The sequence below is a fragment of the Eubalaena glacialis genome, chromosome 18, assembly GCF_028564815.1.
Source record: "Eubalaena glacialis isolate mEubGla1 chromosome 18, mEubGla1.1.hap2.+ XY, whole genome shotgun sequence".
Taxonomy (NCBI): Eukaryota; Metazoa; Chordata; class Mammalia; order Artiodactyla; family Balaenidae; genus Eubalaena; species Eubalaena glacialis.
This window is the reverse complement of record NC_083733.1, coordinates 66,240,608-66,260,823: the sequence shown is the minus strand read 5'-3', so window position 1 is coordinate 66,260,823 and position 20,216 is coordinate 66,240,608. Positions and strand designations below refer to the sequence as shown.

The following is a 20,216-nucleotide window of genomic DNA, read 5'->3' as shown; positions in this document are numbered from 1 at the left end:
AACAACAACTTTATTAGCACCTGCCGCTAGGCGGAGAAGGGATGAGCAGGAGAGAAGAGAGGGGCTTTATCCGGCTCACGCCCGCTGTGGACTGAGCCTGATAAGCGGAGAATCGCCACAGTCTGACGACAGGGTGTCAAGACAAGAATAAAGTCGAGGGCAACTCAGACCACTGGTGGAGGCGTTCGACGAGAAAGCAAGGCTTTCAGCCGGGAGTCGAGGTGGAGGTGGAGGGGTTGGGGAGCGGAGCCGGAAATAGGAAACTACAGCTCCCAGAAGGCATAGCGGCAAAAGTCCCGGATGCTGGGGTCGTGAAGCCTGATGGGAAAGGTAGTTTTGCGAACGACTTAACCTAGAGGGTAGCGAGGTTGGAAGTTCTGAGGCCCGGGGCGCCCGGAGTCGGAGAGAGATGGAACTGGAGCAGAGAGAAGGGTGAGTGGCTTTGGGGAAAACCACGAATCCCAAAAGACATTGCGGCTGCATAAGAGCGGTCTTCTGCGCTGAGGACTGACGGGGATTGCAGTTCCTGCAACTCCTTTGGCTTATAACTCTTGTAGGGACTGGGGTCCGTACTCGAGCATCCTGGGGGAAAAGGCTACGGGTCTAGACTCCTGGATCTGACAGGCGAGGCGGTTGGAGGTCAGGATTCCTGGGTCTGAGTGAGGGCTTGGGGGGCTCGAACTCCCCGTGGGACTCGGGGAAGAAGGGTCTGGAAGTCTGGACTCCTTGATACTGGGAAGCGGGTGCTGGGGCCCTGGACTCCTGGATCCTGGGAGGAAGGGGGTCGGGGCTCGAACTCTTCTGGATCCTGGGAATGGTGGGCTGGGGGCCTCGGACTCCTGCATCAGAGAGAGGAGGGGTCTGGGAGTTGGGCTCCTGGTCTGTGGGAGGAGGGACTAAGGGCTGGGTATTCAGGGTCCCTGAGCCCACTGACTCTACAGGACCATGGCAGCCGTGGGCTTTGAAGAGTTCTCAGCGCCGCCAGGCTCAGAGTTGGCGCTGCCTCCGCTGTTCGGTGGTCACATTCTGGAGAGCGAGCTTGAGACAGAAGTGGAGTTTGTGTCTGGGGGTCTGGGTGGCTCCGGGCTCCGGGAGCGAGATGAAGAGGAAGAGGCAGCCCGGGGCCGGCGGCGGCGCCAGCGGGAACTAAACCGCAGGAAGTACCAGGCGCTAGGTCGGCGCTGCCGGGAGATCGAGCAGGTAGGTGAGTGTGGATTCCCCTGTTTTGGGGTCCCCTGGCCTCCATTACCAATCCTTCCCAGTCTCTGCCTGTCTAGATGCCCAGCCTTCCTTGCCCGGCTGAATGAATTTTCCATTCACTTATTCATTCATTATTCATTTATTTAGCACCTATTATGTGTCAGGCACTGTGCAAGGCACCTTGGAGAGATGTCTCCTCTAGGAGCATCATCTGACAGCCCAGATCAGCTCACTGATGTTTCACAGGTGCCTCTCTTGCTCCCCACCGATCAAGCTTTTCAAATCTCCCACACCCTTGACATCATTCGCTCCTCATGTGCTGTCTGTTCCGCCTCTCAGATCTCTCTGGGGTCCTTCTCCTCCCCTCCATCCCCACGCCTCTGCCCAGCCTCAGGTTCTTTCTGCTGAATCACTGCATTAGCCTCCTTGGTGAGAATGAGGATGGAGCAGTAAGCAGGGCCCAGATCTTGAAAGGCCACAAACACCAGAGCAAGAGGTTTGGATTTTTTTTTTTTTTTTTTTTTTTGAGAGTGATGGGGAGCTATCAAAAGGTTTCAAGCAGGGGAGGGACAGGGTCAGTGTTTGAAAGACTCTCTGAATTTGGTTGGACTCTTTTGCTAGGGCCGCTGTATCAAGAACCACAAACGGATGGCTAAGTAATAGAAATGTACTGCCTCACGGTTCCGGAGACTAGGAGTCTGGGATCAAGGTGTCAGCAGGGTTGGTTCATCCTGAGGGCTGCGAGAGAGAATCTGTTATCTGTTCTAGGCATCCTCCCTAGCTTCTGGTGGTTTGCTGGAGATCTTTTGTGTTCCTTGCTTGTAGATCTCTGCTTTCATCTTCCCGTGCTTGTGTGTGTACGTATATCCCAATTTCTTTTAATAAGGACACCACCAGTCATATTGGGTTAAGGCCAATCACCTCATTTAACTTGATTACCTTTGTGAAGACCCTGTGTCCAAATACGGTCACATTCTGAGGCACTGGGAGTTAGGACTCCAACACACCTTTTTGGGGGGGACACCATCCAACCCATAACAACGGTGTTGGGGGAGTTCTGGAAGGGGGATGGTGTAGTGGCCCAGGCAGGAGAGGAGGCGGCTTGAGCTGGGGTAGGAGTCAAGGAGAGGGAGAGAGAGGGACGACTTAGAGAACTAATAAGGAGGTGAGGTTTGCATCAAGTCTTAGATTAAGCAGGAGCATGTCAAGCTGGAGGGAAAGGTACATTTGGGACTCTGTGTAGCACAGGGCTTACTCAGGATTGGAGAGGTGTTTGGTTTGATGGGGATGCTGGGGAGGGGATTTGAATGCCAGGCTGAGGGCAGTGGGCTTGGAGCAGGGTCAGCTCCAGGTGATAAAGTATATTCCCCTGAAGCTGCACGAAGGCTGAACCTATGCGTAGCCTGTGGCCAGCTGTCCCAGTCCTCCCTCCGTACCCAGCAGACGCACATACGAACACACACCTGATGACAGGTAACCTGATGACGTTCCTAGCAGTACTGTTTGGTTTTTTTTTTTTGGTTTGTTTGTTTGTGTGGCCTGTGGGATCTTAGTTCCCCAACCAGGGATCAAACTTGCATCCCCCGCAGTGGAAGCACGGAGTCTTAACCGCTGGACCACCAGGGGAGTCCCTGCAGCACTCTGTAATATGGTTTTATGTATGTGTTAATATAAACTTACATAATATACATAAACCAGATACTATGTATCTTTTACCAGGTAGCTTTGCCTCCGCTTCGTCCTTCAGCTCACCCCAACCTCTCTTCTCTCCACCACCACTCCTCTCTCTTCTTCTCCACCCAGCCCCATGATTTCAAGACTCTTCACGTCACTGTGTGTTCACAGGGCCTGACAGCAAGGGCGGTGCTGTCAGAGCAAGCACTCTCACCTGTAAGCACGCACTGCGTGCCAGGCCTGCTCTGGGGGCTGCACGCAAGGACACCTGGGACCTCTTTCAGCCACCCCCACGCAGCAGGTATCCTGAGCCCTGTTCAACAGATGGATGCTGGGGTCCAAAGAGACTCAACCATTTGCTCAAACGGAGTTGCATTTGAGCCTCTGCTCCTAGCTCCCCCGTCCCCCGCCAGGAATAAGTTGTTATTATTCTCCTTTTACCAGTGCAGAAACCTGAGGCTCAGAGAAGTTAAGTAACTTGCCCAAGGTCACAGAGCTGAGACGTGGCAGGCTGGGATTCAAACCCAGGTCTCTCTGACGCAGGAGCAGAACATACTCTTTCACGCTTGGGCACACATCTCCTCTGATGACCTTAACTGAAGCGGCCACCTCCTGCCCTGATCTCCAGCATATCTACCAGTTTGGTGTCCTTCAAGCACTTTATCGCTAGGTGAAGTCATTTGTTTAGCAGTATTTAGGGAGCGCCTCCTCTGCCAGGGTCTGCTCAAGTCACCGGGGACAGAGGCACAAATCCTGGTCCTTTGGGGCTTCTGTTCTGGTGGGGGAGACGGAGAGTGAGGACACGGCATAGCGAGAGAGGCTATAAGGCGATGGAAAAGTGGAGCTGAGAAGGGGGAGGGGGACGCTCTGGCGTGGGAAGTGGGGGAGGGGCTGCTGCAATTAACGGGAGGTCTGAGCAGGTAGCCTTTGAGTGCAGCCTTTGAGAGAGCTCTGCGGGCACCTGGGGGAGAGCACGTGGAAAGCCCCCAGCACAGGACGGTGTCAGGGGACACAAGCGCGAGCTTGGAGGCCAGTGTGAGTGCCGCGGATGCGGGAGAGGAGCAAGAGAGGCAGTGAGGAGGGGGAAGGAGCAGACACAGCGGGCCCTGGAGGCCCCGGGACGGTCCTGGGCCAGTCGCCCTCCAGCGGGGCCCCGTTCACCACGTGTTGAACATGCGGAGTCCGGCTGACCTGTGTCTTCTCCCACCTCCCCGCAGGTGAACGAGCGGGTCCTGAACAGGCTCCATCAGGTACAGAGGATAACTCGGAGGCTCCAGCAGGAGCGGAGGTAACCCCTCACACATCGCTTGCCTCTGCTCCCCAACCCCGGTCACCACCACCTTGGGCCTTGGGGGGGTGGTGTGCTCCCTTTGAATGGAGTGTAGCAGAATGCAGGAGACCAGACTTAGGGTCACAGACTCAGCTTCAGGCGCCGTTCTGCTGTGTGACTCAGGGCAAGCCCCACCCCCTCTCTGAGCCCCAGTTCCCCATCAACTAAGGGTTAACACTGAGATCACAAGGCTGCCGAGGATTAAATGGGAGCCCACAGGGGATGAGCTCGGCTGAGCCTCCCGCCTCGGGTCACCGTGACCAGGACGCGGAGTGAGCTCTGGGGCCGGCCCACCACTCCACTGGGTCCCCATCTCCATGAAATGTGGAGAACAGGTCTTACGACAGAGTCTCCGTGATGCCGAGACCCCCGGTCAGTTCTCAGCCCTCCACTTAACCTGACCCAGTGGATACACCCTCCTCTTTAAAGCACTTTCTTGGCCAGGTCACTCTGCCTCCGTTTCCCCTCCTCCCGGCCACTGATTCTTGCCTCTTTGCCGGTTCATTCTCACTTCCCCAAACCCTGAACCTGCAGCAGCCAGGGCTCAGCCCCTGGGCCCTCCTCTTGTCCGCACCTGTGCTGTCCAGGATGCCAGCTGCCGGTGGTGACTTTATTTTACATTGAAGTTGAGTTTTAACATTCATTAAAATAGATTTCAATTCATTCAAATGAAATTGAAAATTCAGTTCCTCAGTGGTCACAGGCCAAGTTTATTAAGAGGAAGTGAAATTGGAAATTCACTCCCTCAGTTGCACGAGCCTCATTTCATGTGCTTGGTAGCCACGTGGTTATGATTTTCATCTAAATTAACTAAAATCAAGCGAAATTAAAAATTTCCATTCCTCAGTCACTCTTGCCACGTGGCAGGCGCTCAAGGATGGTGACCGGTGATCAGTGGCTTCCGTGGTGGATAGCACAGAGAGGACACCTGATACCTACTTGTAGAATAAGAGACTGTGCACGTAAAACGCTCCACCCAGGCGCTGGCTTATGGGGACCATCTAATCAGAGCTTAAAACAAACAAACCAAAAAGCTTTTAGAAGCAGGGGTGGGGAAGAGAAGGCAGCATCACCAGTGAGAGCGCTCTGGGCCCGCCTCCCAGGGGTTAATGAAAATAATAACTTACGTTTGACTATTTACAAGCCGAGTACTGCAGAGCTGTCATCAAGCTGCAGTGTCGTGGTCAGTGGGCCGCCCAGTTGGGGTTGTCCCCTCCAGATGACAGAGCAAGAGCGGAGGTGCAGGTCACCTGGTCCTGCCCAGCGCCCCACTGGCTGCTCAAGTGCTTGCCACCCGGGTGTCTCAGACCTTCTGGGGCCAGGACAGCCTTGGCTTCAGAGTCAGAGCTGGGCTGTCGTGGGCCCCCTTCCCAACCGCCAGAAGATAAAGCTGCCCCCCGGCGGCCTCTCTCCGGCCGCAGGTTCCTCATGAGAGTGCTGGACTCCTACGGCGATGACTACCGCGCGAGCCAGCTCACCATCGTGCTGGAGGTGAGTGCGATGCGGCCACGGGTGGGCTGGGAGAACCGGGAGCCCAGGACGCAGCCTTCACGCGCCCACCTCCCTGTCTGCCAGGACGAGGGCAGCCAGGGCACAGACGCCCCCACCCCAGGCAACGCTGAGAACGAGCCTCCAGAGAAGGATGGGCTGTCCCCGCCTAGAAGGACGCCCGCACCCCCAGAACCTGGCAGCCCGGCCCCTGGCGAGGGGCCCAGCGGGCGGAAAAGGCGGCGAGCACCCCGGGACGGCCGCCGAGTGGGAGCTGCGCTGACTCCAGAACTGGCCCCAGTGCAGGTGGGGGCGGCCTGGAGTCCAGGGGTCCGCAGGGCGGGACTGGGGCTCCTGGGCTTCCCTGCTGCGCTGCGGGGGGGGGAGAGCGGGGGGGGGGGGGCGGGGGCGGGGCGGGGCCCTGCAAGGCGGGGCCCTGCAAGGCGGGGAGAGCTGGAAGGGTTGGACAGGGCTGGCGTTGGCCGGGGAAGGAGAAAGAGTTGGAAGATGCCAGGCAAGGGGCTTGGGTGGAGAAGGGAGATCTGGAGGAGGCTCTGGGGAGAAGAAAAGATAACCGGGGAGGGTTGGCGGCAGAGGAGGGAGAGAAGGCGAGTGAGGGAGGTGACACGGGAGAGCACGCGGACCTGGGGATGCCGGGACTTCTGGTGAGGTGCACAGAGGACGCCGGCTGGCCTGGGAAAGAACAGCGAGGCCGGGGCCCTTCTCATGCCTTGTTCTCATCTCCCCCAGATTAAGGTCGAGGAAGACTTCGGCTTTGAAGCGGACGAGGCCCTAGACTCCAGCTGGGTTTCTCGGGGGCCGGACAAACTGCTGCCCTACCCCACCCTAGCCAGCCCCGCTTTTGACTGACCCCCCCCCCCAGTAAACCAACCCCCTCACTCGCCGTGGCCGCTGTCCACTGCTTCTACCTGCAGCCTCACACACTCAGACGCTGGGCGTGGTTTTCACATTTTTATTGGGGGCCGTCAGGGAGGGGGCCTCTCCCTGTCAATGGAGGAGCTCACAGTTTCTTCAGCCACTCCAAGCTTGGGCCCTGGGGGTCCTGGGGGTGGCTGGGCACATCAGGCATGTTCCCATCGTCTCGGAGGGGCACTGTGGGACAGGAGGGTGGGCCACTGAGACGAGCAGATCGTTGCGGGCCCACAGAGAAGGGCTGGCCTGTCAGCTTACTTTCAAAGAGGGAAACGGGACCCCGGGGAGAGATGAGAAAGAGAGTAAGGGTCAGAAAATCAGAGATGCAGGGAAGTGGGGAAATAGAGACCCAGAGACATGGGAAACCAGAACGATGGATACAGAAAGAAGACCCAGAGAAAGACCCAACATACACAAGGAAGCAGAACAGAGACCTGGAGAGGTGGAGACCCAGGAAGACAAAACTCCAGAAAGCAACAGAGATTGGGAACCCAGACAAGGACAGAAATCTGGAACCATGACAGAAACTCAAAGTGCAAAAACAGACAGAAAGCGAATTTTACGGCATGTGGATTATATCTATTGAAGGAAAAAAAGAGAGTCCAGACTGCACTGCAGAATCTTGGCTCCCTGCAGAGGAAAGACCTGCCCATCATCATTCCGCCCCTAGTCAGCAAGGTCCAAGGCTGCTGCCCTGGCTCCCACTCACCTGGGTAGTTGTAGGGTGTGGCCTCGTTGATCATGATGGAGTACTTGGCGTAGGGGCTGACTGCAGGCAGAATTATAGCTGCGGAGAGACACAGGGGTGAGGCCCAGGGGAAGGAGGTGGCGGCGGGGACGGTAGCTGAGCTTTTTCAAGATGGGGGTCAAGTGCATGCGGGGAGGGGAGCAGGGGGTTCCAGCACCTCCAGGAGGCCCCTTGGCACCCTGGGAGCCCCGTACATCAGCAGAAGGGTTTATAAGACTTTTTTTTTTTTTTTGTGAGGGTGGAACCCAAGCATCCACAGACCTGTGGGACCTAGAAGACCCAGGAAGGAAGAAAGGGTTGGTCACAGAATGAGCGCATCTGAGTCATGGAGCATATTAAGGGGTGTGGGTCAGGGGTGTCTTGGGAATGTTCTAGAGAAATCATGAACTTACAAACTGAGAAGGTTTTGTACAAAGAACAGTCATTGAGAAATTACAGTCCACCTGGGGTAGGAGCAGGGAGTCATGGGGGGTGGGGCAGGGCATGTAAAGGAATACTCTGGGTCAGTGCTGTCCGACATAAATATAAGAGCCACGTATGTAATTTTACATTTTCTAATAGCCACATAAAAGTTAAAACATACAAATTAAAAAATAAATTTAAGCTGGTATACCCAAAACATTTCAACATATCCTCGGCGTAAAAGACATTGATATTTTATATACTCCTTGTTATACAAAGTCTTTGAAATCCAGTGTATGCTTTACATCAGGGTAACATGTACCATCTCAATTCATACTGGCCCCATTTCAAGTGCTCAGTGGCCCATGTGATCCGTGGCTGCCGTGTGGGACAACTGTGTTCTAGAACCTCACTCAGTGTGTGGCCTACCAACCAGCAGTATTGACAAGACCTGGGAACGTGTTAGAAATGCAGCATCCCCAGACCCACCCCAGACCTACTGAATCAGAACCTGTATTTCAACAAGATCCACAGCATCACCTTGAAATCTGAGTAGCCCAGTTCTACAGCTGAAGTTCTCATTCTCAGAAGCACATTAGAATCACTGGGGGATTTTCACAAGACACAAGACTCCCTAGCCCCACCTCCACCCCACCCAATTCAATTCAGAATCTGGCGGGGTGGGGGGTGAGGGTGAATAAGGACATTACTTTTCATTTATTATTATTACTTTTTAGCTATTATAATGCACCGCTAGGGTTGACAACCTCTTCTTTGAAGGGATTCTGGACCTCTTGGGTGGGTGTGTACGGGGTGGGGAGCGATGCGGTGGTGGAGGAGTCATAATACTAGGGGTGGGGGTGTTGGCGTACAAGTGGGGACACGTAACGTTGAGGGCGGCGGTCGGGCCTCGGGGGTACAGGATGGAACGATGGTGGGGGTGGCGATGGAGCATTGGTGGGGGGCAGTGGGACCTCTAGGGGGTGGAGGAGATAAAGCCGGGACGCCGATTGGGGGTGATGCACTTTCGCGCCTGGGGCACTCACGCACCGAGACCCCCGATGGTGAAGGATGCCACTAGCACCGGCTCCTTGGCCCAGACATTCCTGAGAAAGGCGGCGATTCCTGGAAGGGTGGGCGAGGAGGGTCACCCCTGCAGGCGATGCCCCCGGTGACCTCTACCCCTCTCGCGCCACCCCCGCCCTGGAGAAGCCCCCTCGTGACCTCTGCGTCCCCCTCCGGCCCGGACCCCACCGCCTCCACGGGGGGTCCGTCTTGCCCCACCCCTAGCACCACCCGTGGTTCCCGGTACCATCCCCGCGCGCTGACAGAACCCGCACTTACTCCCGGCCATCTTGGTCTCGGCAACGGCGGCGGCGGCTCCGGCGGCGAGGGCGCGGAGCACTCTGGGAGTTGTGGTCCCTGGGCACGGCCGCCTCAGTCGGAGTCCGCGCGTGCTCATTGGCGCAGAACAGCAATCCCAGGCGGTGGCGGGGGGTGCGGAGCGCTCTGGGAGTTGTGGTCCTGGCCCGCTAGCCTCCACGGGCTGAATCCGCGCGTGCGCACTGGCGCAGAACAGCGGTCCGAGCGACGGCTGCGGGGAAAAGAGGCGGCGCTGCAGATTTAAGTGCAAACCTGTCTTGGCGCACCTGCCGCCGCTCTCTGTTTTTTCCATCAGCCTAGAAAGTCGTTCCAGAGGAGTAACTTCCAGTCCTCCTACTGAGGTCCAGCTAAGGCGGAATGCATCAGTCCTCATTTTATAGTTTACTTATGAGAGCCCATTTTACAGATGGACAAACGGAGGCTGGGAGAGGCCGAATCACCAATTTGAGGTCTCAGCTTAAAATCAGTTCGTCCTGCAAGCCCTAATTCTCATCCCAGAAGGGTTAGGGGCCTTCTGTATACTCTCACAGTGCCCTATGTGACCTCCATTATAGCGTACATCATTTTGTTTTGTTTTAACTAACCTCGTCGGAATCTGCCTTTCCATCAGGCTGGGAGCTACTTGAGCACAGTAATGGAGTCTGACTCCCTTCTGTGCCCCTTTCCCCCAACCGTGTAGCACAGGGTCTGGCACATAATAGGTGCTAATTTTTTTTTTTAAGTTTAATGAACACAACAGTTATGACTGCGCCCTCTCCCAACTTTTTCCACAGCACCATGGGGCTGTGACACAATCACCCAGGGGCCCCCACCTCGCTCCTTCCTTCCCTAAATAGGGCTCTGGCTTTCTGATGTTGCCTCATTTCCTGGTAGGGGAGAGGGCACGGCCAAGCCCTGGCTCCTGTTCCTGCTCCAGCCGAGAACTGCCCACCATGGCCCTGGTGATGAATCTGCAGCTGCTGACTCTCTGTGAGACACCCCACCCCCTTCTCCCTGGGTCCCTGGCTGGGCTGGGGTCTCCCTGAGGGCAGGTGTAGGGTGATCAGGAGGCACGAGCTGAGGGTTTGGAATTCTAGGCCAGAATAACAGGACTGGGGCTCAGACCCCTGGGTCCTAAGGCAAGAGGACCCAGGGGTCCTGAATTCCTGGGTTCCTGGAAGAGGAGGAAGTTGGGGGCGGGTTTCTCTAGATCTTGAAGCAGGAGAGGGCTAGGGATCTGAATTCCTGGGGACAGAGAACCTATAGTCCTAGATCTTGATGTGGGAGGGAGATGGAGAAGCCAAGACACCTGGGAAAGAAGGAAACTGGGGGCCCAGACTCCTGCAGCCCAGAGAGGAGAAATTGTAGGCTCAGATTATTGTCTCCTGGAAACGGTGGAATCCAAGGGCCTGAACTCTTGGGTATAGAGGCAAGAGGGGCTTGGGTCCAGACTTTTGGGCTCTTAAATAAGTGGGGACTGGAAGTGTGAATTTATGGCTACTGAGGAGGAAGTATGGGCAAGATTTCTGTTTCCCAGAGGATAGAGGGCCTGGGGACTTAGATTCCTGGGTGCCCAATGAGGTGGGGCCGGGAGCAGCCGAAGGCTTTGACAAGACCAAGCCCCTTCGACCTTCTATAGGGCTGGTGTGTCACGCAGACATCACTCCAACTGGTGAGTAACACTCCGTACCCATTCTCCTGTGTGTTGCTGACACCCCATTTCCAACTACTCAGATTTTATTTTGGTGCCTCCCCTCACCCCAGATTTCCTTACTTCCCTCCCCCTTCCTTTATTTCTTTCCCTCCTTCCTTCCTCATTCATTTTAGTGACCAGTATAGGTAAGTAGTGAAGATCACGAACTTTGGAGTTAAAGAGACCTAAGCTGGAACCCCAGTTTCACCATCGTATTCATTTATGACCTTGAACAAACCACTGAATGCTAAGACTCACTTTCTTTCTCTGTAAAATGGGCTGTTGTGAGGATTTAATAAAATCACATGCATAAAACCCTTGGCTCAGAGCTTGGCAAAGTGCAGGGCTCAAGAAATAGGATCTCTGGCAATGCCTATTATTCCCCTTTGGAAAGTAGGGTCCTCCACCCTGAGACAGCCCTGGGTTTCTTTCCAGGGTTTCTGATGGGTGAGACCTCTTCTTCCTCTCAATTTCCCTCCATTACACTCCAACTTCAAATAAGAATCACCTGGAAAACCATTAATACCTTAGCTATCAATTTATTTTAATTATTTTTTAAATGTTAAAGCTAACATATATTCATGGTTTTAAAAGTTATTATCAAGGGACATATAACAACCTCCTTCTTCCCCTTCCTCATCTTCCTTAAATAATCTCTGAATCCTTATAAAAAATTTCCATGCTTTCAAACACACGTATGTATTTTTGTACTTCTTTTTCTCCCAAAGCAAAATTGATATTTCGTGACTCACGTTGTTCCGCATCTTACATTTTTCACTTTGCAATCTCTCTTGGAGACATTTCCATGTCATTATAGCTAGCTCTACCTTTTTCTCTCTTTTTTAAAGCTGCTGTCTAGCATTTGCCATTGTACGGCTGGATTCTAGTTTACTTGGTCCTCTTGATGCATATTTAGGTTGTTTCCAACTTTTCCCCTCACAATCATTGCTGCAGTGAGCGTTTCTGTATAAGCTTTTTGTGCCCATGTAAGTGCATTTGTCTAGGGTGGACTTATTGGGTGGTTGGCCATGCCCTTTGTGTGTCTTGATAGAAACTGACAAAATGACTTCTCAAAAGGTGCAACTGAGTGCACCTAAGTGCCTGTTTTACTACATATTCACCCAAACACAATGTTAACCATTATTTAAATTTTTGACAACCTGAGAGGCAAAAATGTCTTACTATTGTTTTAGTTTTTAAAAATAATATCACTAAGGTTGGACAACTTTCACATCATAACCCCCAAATGTGTTTTGGTCAGTTGGACTTCCTCTTCTGTGAATTGCCTATTCATATGTTTTGCCCAACTTTCAGTTGAACTGGCTCTAGGATTTCTTTCTACACTCATAACCTATGTGATTTATGAATAAGCCATTTCTGCCAGTGCTGTCACTTGTCTTCTAGCTTCATTTATATGTCTTTTCTCATACACAGCTTAAAAATGTTGAAGCTGTCAACTTAATTAACCTTGTCCCTTCTGAGTTTTTCATTTTATATTTTAAGACAGCCTTCTCTACCCCCAAGACAAATATATTTTCCTATATTTTCTGCTAATACTTTTTTATAGTTTTTTTTTTTTTAAAAAAACACATGTAGTTCTTTAATCTGCATTTAGTTTTGGGGAATGGTGTGAGGTAGGGATCCAACAATTTTTTCCCCCAAATAGCAAGTTTTGGCAATTATTGAAATATGTCAAATATGTACAAATATTCTGGAGGGCAATTTGAAATCACAGATTTCTGGGACCCAATCCCTTGAAGTAATGTTTAAAAACCATGGAGTAAAGGTCAGGAGTTGATGCCCTGCTCCTCTGATTTGCAGCTAATTTTGACAAGCCTTGGTTGGGGTCCAATGTCTCCCCTATTTTACAAGCAGGGAACTGAGGCTGAGAAAGGGCCAGTGATTCTCAAGGAGATTCTCCTCCTACCCCAGCTGCCCCCTCATTTCCTTGGGCTCCTAGGAAGCCTGAGGACCCAGGCAGCCCCATTTATTCAGTCCCCCCAGCCTCATACCCCAAGCCGTGGCTGGGGGCTCAGCCAGCTGCAGTTGTGACCCCCGGGGTCAACGTCACTTTGAGGTGCCGGGCACCCCAGCCCACCTGGAGGTTTGCACTCTTGAAGTCTGGAGAGGTTGCTCCTGTGCTTTACCGGGATGTATCTGCGGCGCTGGCGGAGTTCTTCCTGGAGGAGGTGACCCCAGACCAGGGGGGCAATTACCGCTGCTGCTACCAGAGGCTAGACTGGGGACCAGGTGTCTGGTCCCACCCCAGTGATGCCCTGGAACTGCTGGTGACAGGTGAGAGCCTGGGGGAGGGGGCTGTGGAGGAGGGACACAGGTGGGATGAGGGAGGGGGAGGAGGGGCAGAGAGAGAGAGAAAACACACCAGAGAAACAGGGGTGATTCTCAACCAGGGGCGATTGTACCTCCCCCACCCCCACCCCAAGTTTGGCAACATCTGGAGACATTTTTGCTTGTCACGACTGGGGAAGGGTTTGCTACTGCCATCCCATGGGTAGCCATCCTACAGTGTACAGGATAGTACAACCCCCCAACACCCCACGCCCAAAGAATTATCCAGATCTATCCAAAAATGTCACTAGTGGAAATTCCCTGGCCGTCCAGTGGTTAGGACTCCGCGCTTTCAGTGCCAAGGGCGCGGGTTCAATCCCTGGTCGGGGAACTAAGATCCAAAAAAAAAAGTCACTAGTGCTGAGGTTGAGAAACCCTGGGAGAGACGCACCCTCTGAGACCCGGGGGAGTGAAACACGAACAAGTGGGACGTTAAAAACAGAGAATTTTAGTGAGGCACCGGCACAGTGGGAAAAAGCGACATACAGGGAGGGAGACAGACGCAGAGGCACAAGGGCACAGAGAGGAATACGGACACAGAGAAGCTGAGGGAGACCCACAGAGAAGGGAGAGACGTCGAGACACTAGCCAGGACAAGAGGAGAGCGAAGTGCAGGGGGAGACAGAGGCTGAGAGACTAGGAGAGGGGGGAGAGGGAGGGAGGAAAGGAGAGCGGAAAAGAGGAAGGAGGGAGGAGGAGGGGAGAGAAAATGGGGGGTAGGAAGAGTCGGGGAGGAGGGGAGAGAGGATGAAGCGGGAAGAGTGGGGGGGAGATGGGGGGACGAAGGGGGGTAGAGAGAGAAGGGGAGGGGAGAGAGGACCAAGCCCCGCTGTCCCGGTCCTCCTCCCCCGCAGACAAGCTGCCGCGCCCGTCGCTGGTGGCGCTGCCCGGGCCGGTGGTGGCGCCCGGGGCCAACGTGAGCCTGCGCTGCGCCGGCCGCCTGGGGGGCATGAGCTTCGCGCTGTACCGCGAGGGCGTGGCGGCCCCGCTGCAGTACCGCGACTCGGCGCAGCCCTGGGCGGACTTCCCGCTGCTCGGCGCCCGCGCGCCCGGCACGTACAGCTGCTACTACCACACGCCCTCCGCCCCCTACGTGCTGTCCCAGCGCAGCGAGCCGCTGGTCATCAGCGCGGCCGGTGAGGGGCCCCAGCCCTCTGCCCCCAGACCCAGGGGTCCAGACCCCCAGCCCCTCCCCCCTCAGACCCAGGGGTCCGGGCCCCCAGCCCCTCCCCCCTCAGACCCAGGGGTCCGGGCCCCCAGCCCCTCCCCCCTCAGACCCAGGGGTCCGGACCCCCAGCCCCTCCCCCCTCAGACCCAGGGGTCCGGGCCCCCAGCCCCTCCCCCCTCAGACCCAGGGGTCCGGGCCCCCAGCCCCTCCCCCCTCAGACCCAGGGGTCCGGACCCCCAGCCCCTCCCCCCTCAGACCCAGGGGTCCGGACCCCCAGCCCCTCCCCCCTCAGACCCAGGGGTCCGGACCCCCAGCCCCTCCCCCCTCAGACCCAGGGGTCCGGACCCCCAGCCCCTCCCCCCTCAGACCCAGGGGTCCGGGCCCCCAGCCCCTCCTCCCCTCAGACCCAGGGGTCCGGGGCCCCCAGCCCCTCCCCCCTCAGACCCAGGGGTCCGGGCCCCCTGCCCCTCCCCCCTCAGACCCAGGGGTCCGGGGCCCCTGCTCCCATCGACCCACCTCAAGTTTGAGACTGGGATTTGCGTCCCAACTCCACTCTGGAGGTTAGGGAGCCAGAGGGTGGGCCGAACCTGTGGTTCGGACGCTGATCGCCTCTCTCCCTTGCTGGCCCCGCAGGCTCGGGCTCCTTGGACTACACCCAGGGCAACCTCGTCCGCCTGGGGCTGGCGGGCCTGGTCCTCATGTCTCTGGGCACGCTGGTCGTTTTCGACCGGCGCAGCCAGAATCGCGCCCCTGGTTATCATCTGGGCCTGAGCCTCAGAGGACAGAGAAGACTTCCCAGAGAGGATGGTGAAGAAGCTGGAATCCCTTGGGTTGGACCGCCCTTCCAGGAGACCCACAGCCCTCCCCGCTGAGCCCAGCTTCCCGAGTAACAATAACCTTTGCACCACGCCCTGGATCTTCCTTTTGGGTCATTTCTCCAGGACCTCCCAGATCAGCGGGAGGCACTATCGGTGTGGTTAAGCCTTCCTCGCCAGGAAGACCTGAGCTGGAAGCCCCGTGCCGCTGCTCGCTCCCTGTGGGATATTAGGAGAGCGTCCCTTCCCCAGCCTCGGTTGCTCTGTCTGCAAGATGGGAGCACTGGAAATACCCACTTCATTAGGGTTAAGCGGACAATGCATATGAAGGGTTTAAAACAGTGACTGGCTCACAGAAAATGTTCATTAAATGTTAGCTACCGTATAAAAGCTATTTCTATCCGACTCACAGATCCCAAGTGAAATTCTAGTTGTTGTTTTCCAGTTGTTCATGCTCCAGCTCACCTTTTACACAACTCACTGTCGTTCCCGTCATGACATCACTCTTGGTTGCCAAGCAAACCTCTTCCAAAGTCCTACTCAGACCCTCCCCAAAGGCAGACCAAGATAAGACCACCATAGAATTTCTTCTCCAATTACAGCTTCATTTGCTCACAGCTGTTTTCCTTGAACCGTCATTATCATTAAGGGGGGTCTGTTGCCAAGGCAACAGCAAGTGGAGTGTGTGCAGTAGACCTTTGACCTAGACCCTATAATCTTCCTTCTGGAAGCCCTGGCTACTTGCACAATTTTCTCTTGAATTTATTAGTTTAACTTCTAATTTTATCTGGCTAATCTTGATGCCTTTCTCATGCTCATACACACATTTTCCGTCTCTAACCAAGTCTTACCACTCACTCATGTGTTCTTGATTTATGCCTAATTTGGGTGGAGCACACATCCTCTTCTGTTTTTATTAAAATCTCCAACTTCTCCTTCCTCTCTTCCCAGTTTATGGAGAAGAGGATGACTTCCATTTTTTTTTTTTTTTTTGGACAGTCCCAGCCCCACCACTCATTAGGTGGGTAGCCTTGAGCAACCTACAGATCCTTCTGAGTTTTCACCTTTGAAAGGAGAAACTAAAAATATCTACCATCTTGGGACTTCCCTGGTGGTCCAGTGATTAAGAATCCTCCTTCCAATGCTGGGGGCGCGGGTTGGATCCCTGGTCAGGGAACTAAGATCCCACATGCCCCGGGGCACTAAGCCCATGCCACAGCTGAAGAGGAGCCCGCACGCCTCAATGAAAGATCCTGCGTGCCGCATCTAAGACTCAATGCAGCCAAAAATAATAAATAAATAAATTTTTTTTAAAAAATCTACCATCTCAGTTCTAGAGAGAATTAAAGAGATAACTTGTCCCCAACACATGGAGAAAGATGGCAAAACCTCAGATCAGCTGCTTTAACTCCCCTCATCCCCCCCTTTTGGGGAGAGGACATAGATTAAGAAGCAAAGTTTGTATCTCAACCCTGTACACTTATCCATTTTTATATATATAAACTAAAATTCAAGTTCCACGAAGCAATATTTACTTCTATTGCATGGATGCACTGACATATTCTAGTTTATTAAAAATGCTGGGGCTTCCCTGGTGGCGCAGCGGTTGAGAATCTGCCTGCCAATGCGGGGGACACGCGTTCGAGCCCTGGTCTGGGAAGATCCCACATGCCACGGAGCAACTAAGCCCGTGCACCACAACTACTGAGCCTGCGCGTCTGGAGCCTGTGCTCCGCAACAAGAAAGGTCGCAATACTGAGAGGCCTGCGCACCGCGATGAAGAGTGGCCCCCGCTTGCCGCAACTAGAGAAAGCCCTCACACAGAAACGAAGACCCAACACAGCCAAAAATAAATAAATAAATAAATAAATAAATAAAGAAGCTTTCATTTAAAAAAAAGAAAAAAAAAAAGGCTGGCCATGATTCCCTTCATTGATGTAACGATCCCCATGCCTCACACACACACACACACACACACACACGCGCACACACACACGATTTGAGGAAAGATGAGCAGTATTTATTTATTTATTTTAATAAATTTATTTATTTTACTTATTTTTAGCTGCGTTGGGTCTTTGTTGCTGCGTGCGGGCTTTCTCTAGTTGGTGCGAGCGGGGGCTACTCTTCGTTGCGGTGCGCGGGCTTCTCATTGTGGTGGCTTCTCTTGTTATGGAGCACGGGGTCTGTGCACGAGGGCTTCAGTAGTTGTGGCTCGCGGGCTCAGTAGTTGTGGCTCGCGGGCTCTAGAGCGCAGGCTCCGTAGTTGTGGCGCACGGGCTTAGTTGCTCCGCGGCATGTGGGATCTTCCCGGACCGGGGCTCGAACCCGTGTCCCCTGCATTGGCAGGTGGATTCTTAACCACTGTGCCACCAGGGAAGCCCATGAGCAGTATTTCTTGATGTGTTCTTTTGTTTCAGAAACTGACCTAAACCAGATCCTGTAGAAAGACTGGGAAATTTAAGTTGTGGGTAAACAATATAAAACGGCATTATTTCAACACCCAGTTCTCTTAGTGGGTGTCATTAGGGTACTTCACTGTGAGATGAAGCAGAATTGAGTTGTGAAGTCCAATTAGCTGCCTGCATGCATTGACTTGCTGAAGAGCTAGGAGAGACTCTGAGTGGAACTTTCTGGGTTTGTTCTTAGTAGCAACGTGGGACCCTAGTAGAGCATTTCCAGGGCAATCCCCCTGGCACATGTGGGATCGAGGATGTGGGAGATCAAGGTTTGAAGGAGAGAACTAGACCTGGATGGGGCTGCAAAGTCATCAAATCCAATCTGCCCGCTTTACAGAGAGGAAAACGGTGGAATAGATATAGGTAACGTGAAGGTCCCCCTAAGTCATACGGAGAGTCAGTGGAGCACCAGGGGGGCTCACGGTGAGTTTGCTCTTCAACTGGGCTCCGTCTATTCACTCGTTCAACCATTCATCTACCTACTCATGCATTCATTCTGTCATCCATCCATTCGTTCATTGATTCTTTTTTTTCAATGGCACATACTATTTTATTTATTTATTTTTTTAAATTATTTATTTATTTATTTGGCTGTGCCAGGTCTTAGTTGTGGCATGTGGGGATCTTTAGTTGCGGCATGCAAACTCTTAGTTGCGGCATGTGGGATCTAGTTCCCTGACCAGGGATTGAACCTGGGCCCTCTGCGTTGGGAGTGTGGAGTCTTAGCCACTGGACCACCAGGGAAGTCCCGTTCATTGATTCTTATCCTTATTTCCATCTATTCATCCATCCTGTGTTCACTGGTTCTCATTTGCACGTATCTATTCTTCCATTTGCCCTTATCATCACTCATTCTTACATCCATTCATTCATTTCTCCCTTCATTAATCAATCAATGTATTAATCCACTCACCCATTTACTTACCCCACATCCACCAACCTACCCATGCATTTATCTATCCAATATACCCAAAAGTAGTAGATAACCCAGTGACTAGCACAAGGCTTCATAGAGACCAAGTGTTCAATAAAAGGTTACTGAGGGCAGAGACCTAAATAGACATTTCTCCAGAGAAGACATACAGATGGCCAAGAGGCACATGAAAAGATGTTCAACATCACTAATTATTAGAGAAATGCAAATCAATGCCACAGTGAGGTATCGCCTCACACTGGTCAGAATGGCCATCGTCAAAAAATCTACAAAGAATAAATGCTGGATAGGGTGTGGAGAAAAGGGAATCCTCCTACACTGTTGGTGGGAAAGTACATTGGTGCAGCCACTATGGAGAACGGTATGGAAGTTCCTTTAAAAAACTAAAAAATAGAGTTACCATATAATCCTGCAATCCCACTCCTGGGCATATATCCAGAGAAAACTCTAATTTGAAAAGATCCTTGCACCCCAATGTTCATAGCAGCATTATTTACAATAGCCATGGAAGCAACCTAAATGTCCATCGACAGATGAATGGATCAAGAAGATGTGGTGTATATATACAATGGAATATTACTCAGCCATAAAAAAGAATGAAATAATGCCATTTGACGCAACGTAGATGGACCTAGAGATTATTATACTAAGTGCAATAAGTCAGACAGAGAAAGACAAATATTTGTGATATCACTTATACGTGGAATCTAAAATATGATACAAATGAACTTATTTACAAAACAGAAATAGACTCACAGACATAGAAGACAAACTTGTGGTTGCCAAAGAGGACAGCAGTGGTGAGTAGGGGAGATAAATTAGGAGTTTGGGATTAACATATACGCACTGCTATATATAAAGTAGGTAAACAACAAGAACCTACTGTATTGCACAGGGAACTATACTCAGTATCAATAATAACCTATAAGGGAAAAGAATCTGAAAAAGAATACATATATATGTATTCAGATATATATATATCTGAATCGCTTTGCTGTACACCTGAAACTAACACAACATTGTAAATTAACTATACTTCAGTTAAAATAATAAATGCTTATTGAGTGAATAATAGTCACAACACTAATTTCCGTTTCTACTATTAACTTCTCTCTACCAGATGATCCACATACATTATTCCTCGTCATCACCAACAGCCCTCCGAGACACATACAGGTGTTTAACCTGGAACTTCAGAGTCTGTGGGGTTAGACTGCCCTCCCCCTCCCCTGCGGCTGTCTCCTAAAACCAACGACAATCTCTTCCAGTTTGTTGAGTCAAGACTTTTAGATTTTATTGGCTTCAGTCTCCTCCCCCATTTTCACTTTTAAATGAGGAAGAGAAAGGGGAATGTCACCACCTCGAACACTTGCAAAGTGATTTACGGTTTTTGACACAGCGTTTCCTTTGTTCGTCACCCATAAATTCTCAGTTTCCAAGATGTCCATAAGGAGATGTGATGCATCTGGTACAGTCTCTCTTTTCTGTTTTCTCTTGTCTGCTTCACTCTACTCATCCTTCAGGTCTCAGATTAGATGCTGTTTCCTCTGCAGACTCTTGCCTGACCCATCTGTGCTCCCACAGTGCCTTATCATACCGTGATTATTTATCATGCTATGTACTAACCCTCTCTCCCAGACTAGAGCACACGCTCCTGCCCA

General features: G+C 52.5%; 3 protein-coding genes across 4 annotated transcripts in view; 2 read left to right on the top strand and 1 right to left on the bottom strand.

Moving 5' to 3' along the window:
* The first annotated feature begins 31 nt into the window (after positions 1-31).
* TFPT (TCF3 fusion partner) lies at positions 32-6,594 on the top strand. 2 transcript variants are annotated; one of them, XM_061173915.1, is made up of 7 exons: positions 32-432; positions 558-639; positions 942-1,200; positions 4,092-4,162; positions 5,626-5,695; positions 5,780-5,998; positions 6,443-6,594. In XM_061173915.1, exons 3-7 carry the CDS (start codon positions 946-948, stop codon positions 6,560-6,562), a joined length of 735 nt encoding a protein of 244 aa, XP_061029898.1. In that variant the 5' UTR covers positions 32-432; positions 558-639; positions 942-945; the 3' UTR covers positions 6,563-6,594. The 2 variants fall into 2 exon arrangements, with proteins under 2 accessions (XP_061029898.1, XP_061029897.1); XM_061173914.1 differs by lacking the exon at positions 558-639.
* A 57-nt stretch (positions 6,595-6,651) lies between these two features.
* On the bottom strand, positions 6,652-9,219 carry NDUFA3 (NADH:ubiquinone oxidoreductase subunit A3). The gene is made up of 4 exons (XM_061173962.1): positions 9,120-9,219; positions 8,826-8,900; positions 7,335-7,412; positions 6,652-6,805 (listed from the first exon to the last, which is right to left on the bottom strand). The coding sequence occupies exons 1-4, from the start codon at positions 9,127-9,129 to the stop codon at positions 6,714-6,716; spliced, it is 255 nt and encodes an 84-aa protein (XP_061029945.1). The 5' UTR covers positions 9,130-9,219; the 3' UTR covers positions 6,652-6,713.
* An 871-nt stretch (positions 9,220-10,090) lies between these two features.
* Positions 10,091-20,216, top strand: part of OSCAR (osteoclast associated Ig-like receptor) — a 31,875-nt gene continuing 21,749 nt past the window's right edge. Inside the window, exons 1-5 of the mRNA XM_061172524.1 lie at positions 10,091-10,127; positions 10,777-10,809; positions 12,826-13,125; positions 14,034-14,315; positions 14,981-15,154. Coding sequence (XP_061028507.1) covers positions 10,091-10,127; positions 10,777-10,809; positions 12,826-13,125; positions 14,034-14,315; positions 14,981-15,154 — 826 coding nt within the window. The remainder of the gene's footprint in view (positions 10,128-10,776; positions 10,810-12,825; positions 13,126-14,033; positions 14,316-14,980; positions 15,155-20,216) is intronic.